The 4,017-nt window shown below is 40.7% G+C and overlaps 1 protein-coding gene across 1 annotated transcript; it reads right to left on the reverse strand.

Annotated features, from left to right (window-relative positions):
• Positions 1–653: 653 nt before the first annotated feature.
• KCNF1 (potassium voltage-gated channel modifier subfamily F member 1) lies at positions 654–2,958 on the reverse strand. The gene has a single exon (XM_074864703.1). The coding sequence runs from the start codon at positions 2,480–2,482 to the stop codon at positions 1,019–1,021; it is 1,464 nt and encodes a 487-aa protein (XP_074720804.1). The 5' UTR covers positions 2,483–2,958; the 3' UTR covers positions 654–1,018.
• Positions 2,959–4,017: the final 1,059 nt, after the last annotated feature.

Genomic DNA, 4,017 nt, shown 5'->3' on the forward strand with positions numbered 1-4,017 from the left:
AAACTAACATTTGCAAAACCATGTGGTTATTGTAGGGGTGGGATGTGTTTTTTTAAAAAAATAAACTAGTAATATGTTCATTCAGATAGATATTTTTACCATAAATCAGTTGGAGATTGCACTATTTTTATTTAAACTTTCTCTACACTTACTTTCAAAGAGTTAAATTTTCCTATTTAGAAGTACTCAATTTAACTCTCTTATAAACTTCTATTGTTTTAATACTGAATTAAAATGAATTAACTTAGTTTTTAAAATTACTTGATTATAAATCCTTCCTGAAAGATCCTTGCATATATAAATTATTATGTAGTAATTAAAAGCTAGAACAAATATTTTTTTAATTTGCTCCTTAAAATACATTGATACTGTTCTACATATCTGCCTAAAAAATAACTTCATGTCCCATTGAAAATTATATTTTTTCTGGAAAGAGGAACAGATACCTACCCAAAAAGTTGACCTCACATTACATTTTACAAAACCAAAATCATTCATTGACTCTAATATTCTGCACATGGTATATGCTCATACTTTTGGTATCTCTAGGCTGAAACTGCTTGAATCTAATACAAGTGAGAGGCTGCTTTAATTTTTTAAGGAGCAGTTCTCCTAGTTGCAAAGACATTAAAGACAGCCTGGAAGACACAATCTGTGCGATGCTGCTCTTTATTGTCACAGGTACAGAGTTCTGATGTGGCAATGTTGCACATTCAGGTCGTAGAACAATTACTGATCAGGAAGGACTTTTTAGTCTCTAAAATGGTTACAAATATTTTTTGTTGAAATGCACTCATTATAAGCAGTCTGATCTCAATGGAGTCCTACTATTTTATTTTGGGTAACAATGGCAAAGTCTTACCAACTCTTGATGGAGATACCATGGGGTTAATTTATATTCATGTTGGAAAAGCAAAGCAGTGCTCCCTCCCAACTCTGACAGATCCCACGAGTCTCTTCAATAGTTGATTGTCAGGCTGTCCCGATCTATAGCTTAGCGCTGACAACAGCTCACGGTTTATTTGCAGCTTTGAAGCCTGGTCCTATAGTGTTTGTCTTCTGACAGGAGATGAATAAAGGTGTCACTGTGGGAGACTTTTAGCCGGCTGTTACAAAAAGGACCGTCCTTGCCTTCCCTCTCAAGATCCTCTAGTTCACTTTTGAAGCTTGCAGCTTTCCCCTCGGCTGAGTTTAGCTCCATCAGTTCCAATTCATGCTTGGCAGCTGTTTCTAAAACTCTCTGTTTGTTATAATACCTGACAAAGTTGTTAATGATGGGATGGATGGGAAGGGCGATCGCTATCACCCCGCAAAGAAAACTGATGGCAGCATTCAGTTTTCCTAGTGTTGTTTTAGGGTATATGTCTCCATATCCAACTGTGGTCATGGTAATGATTGCCCACCAAAATGACTGAGGAATGCTTTTAAATAAAGTTTCAGGGTGACTTTGCTCCATGGTATAACCCAGGGCAGAAAAGACAAAGATTCCAACAGCTAAGTACATGAGGAGCAGCCCGAGCTCCTTAAAGCTGCGTTTCAGGGCATATGTTAGAGTCTGGAGTCCCGAGGAGTGCCGTGCAAGCTTGAAAATCCTCGCGATCCTCATGATGCGCAGTGCCTGGACAGCCTGCTGGACATTGCTCAGCTCCATCAGCTTGGCTCCCAAGTGGGTCAAGGTCAGGCTGACATAGAAAGGAAGTATTGCTAGCACATCAACAATGTTCATGAAAGACAGGGCAAAGTGGAGTTTGTTGGGAGAGGAAATTAGCCTCAGCACATACTCCATGGTAAACCAGCCTATACAGGCTGTCTCTATGCTGTCCAGGGTTGGGTGCTCCATACGGTTCCCCTCTGCATCCACGACCTGCAGGTCTGGGATGGTCCCCACACACATCACGACAGAGGAGATCAAGATAAACAGAAAGGACAGAACAGCAATCACTCGAGCTGGGTAGGACGATTCTGGCTTCTCCAGAAATTTCCAGATGTATTTTTGGCACTTTTTCCAGCGACTTTCCGAGGCATCTACTCCCAAGTCGTCCAGAATCAGTTGCACCCTTCTGGCTATTTCCTCCAGTTCTTCCTTTTTTTCACTTAGATGGGTTTTGCAGCAGTCATCCAAAAATTTCAGATCCACTTTCCAAAATTCCATTTCATTCTTGAAACATATGGGGCATATTCCTTTCTTCATGTGAATTTCCCCAAAGTAATACACATCAATAATGCATTTGAAAGCATCTGGATCTCTGTCAAAGTAAAACTCTCTCTTTCCAGGATCATAGTCATCACAGAGGGAGAATATGCTATCGTATCCCCCTGATAAACAGTTGATCAGCTCTGCCAGCCGTGTTTCTGGGTATTGATTCAGTTTATCTCCATAGAACACCTGCCTTACCCCACCGACATTGACTACAATCTCTGTTTCTTCATTTTTTTCTGATCCATCAGTGTCCACATCTGGAAACCTAGAGTCACCTGCCATTTTAATTGTATCGGATTTTATTTGATTTTTAGCCTGTTGTTTGGTTTCAAAGCTTTATGGTTTAATGTCTCATGAAAGCAAATCAGCACCGAGTCAGCTCTATTGCAAATGTTACCAAACTGACCTCGAGTTGTGGTGGGAAAGGTTACAGAAATAAACCTGCAGTGAGGAAAGCCTTATGAGATATGCAACAAGCTGCAGGGAAAAGACAAGTCATCGGGCTGCTGTGCCTGCAAGCAGGATGTTAGAAAGCTCCAGCAGATTTGAAAGAGAAGAAACCGTTTAATAAAACTCACCCCTCTGTTCAGTGCTCGATAGTCTTTTCAGGTCCCATTCTCTCTCTAAAAGTGATATTTATTCACAGGTTGGAAGTCACGGCAGAGAAATAAATCCTGTGCTCTGATTAATGCAACGTGCAGTGAGTGACAGTTCTCAGAGAGACAATCAGCAGGGTGAGCCCACAAAAAACTGTTGCAGTTTCTCTCTTCAATTCCACAGATTTCCCTAGAAAGCTGATTTTGAATTTTGTTTCTCTTTCCGTTTTCTTTTTACTTTAAGGTCTTCCAGAGTTTATCTGCTGACTCTTGCACATAGTCAGTCGGTGCAAGCGTGCCGAGGAGAAACTTGTGCTTGTTTTCCCTTTGCTGTTTCCCAACACAATAGGGAGCCCAGGCTTCGAGGAGTCCTTTCCAAACTCTACCCTCTTCTGGTGAAACCCAGCAAAGCACCAGCTACATGGAAAACACAGCTCAGCTATTTATATGCCTGCCTCACTGTAAAATGATGTGTTTCTATACCACCATGCACTTTAACGATTTTTAAAAACATTCTTTTTAATCAAATACAAAACAGAATCTTGTATAAAGTCATTCAGAGCTGCAGAAAGACACTCAATCAATTTCTTCTGATGGCAGAAGCCAGAGGAAAAAATACTGTCTTTTGTAATAAATGCACGACATAAATCTTGCACTCAGGGGGACTGGAGCAAGTCTAGAGTAATTCTCTGTCAGGACATTGCATTCCTGTAGATTTGTACGGTGTCACTGAGAACCAAGAAGAGACCACAAAGTTTTCATTGCAGCTGTGGAGCAAGACCTACCCTGCACGCTGCACACATTTCCCAAAGCTCTCTGTCCTCAGTTTTAGCTGTGTGTTCTTGATCTGCAGTCGACTGACCCTGATGAGGGTTTGAGTAATTTACAACATCTATGATGATTTTTCGGTGAATGCTACTTACCAGCAACAGTGCTTTATTCTTCATACAGCACTAAACAAGTAGGAGTGGAATAACAAGCATTTCCTTTTAACTTTGTTTTCTCCAAATTCCAGGATTTGATGGGCTTTTGTTCCCTGGACCCTTACATGCAGGAAGGCCTATCATGCTCTTAAATGCTTAAATCTGACTATACAGTTCATTTTAGTGGGTCTTGAGGGCTCTGATCCAGCAAAACCCACAGTTAATTAGCTAACCATTTCTTGCCACAGCAGAATGATCTACACCAGCAAGTTCTGGGTTTTTTTTCTAATTTACTGGC

Source organism: Strix uralensis, chromosome 3 (genome assembly GCF_047716275.1).
Source record: "Strix uralensis isolate ZFMK-TIS-50842 chromosome 3, bStrUra1, whole genome shotgun sequence".
Taxonomy (NCBI): domain Eukaryota; kingdom Metazoa; phylum Chordata; class Aves; order Strigiformes; family Strigidae; genus Strix; species Strix uralensis.

Coding starts and splice junctions, on each gene's coding strand:
- KCNF1 (XM_074864703.1), bottom strand. CDS start 2,482: ATGGCAGGTGACTCTAGGTTTCCAGATGTGGACACTGATGGATCAGAA.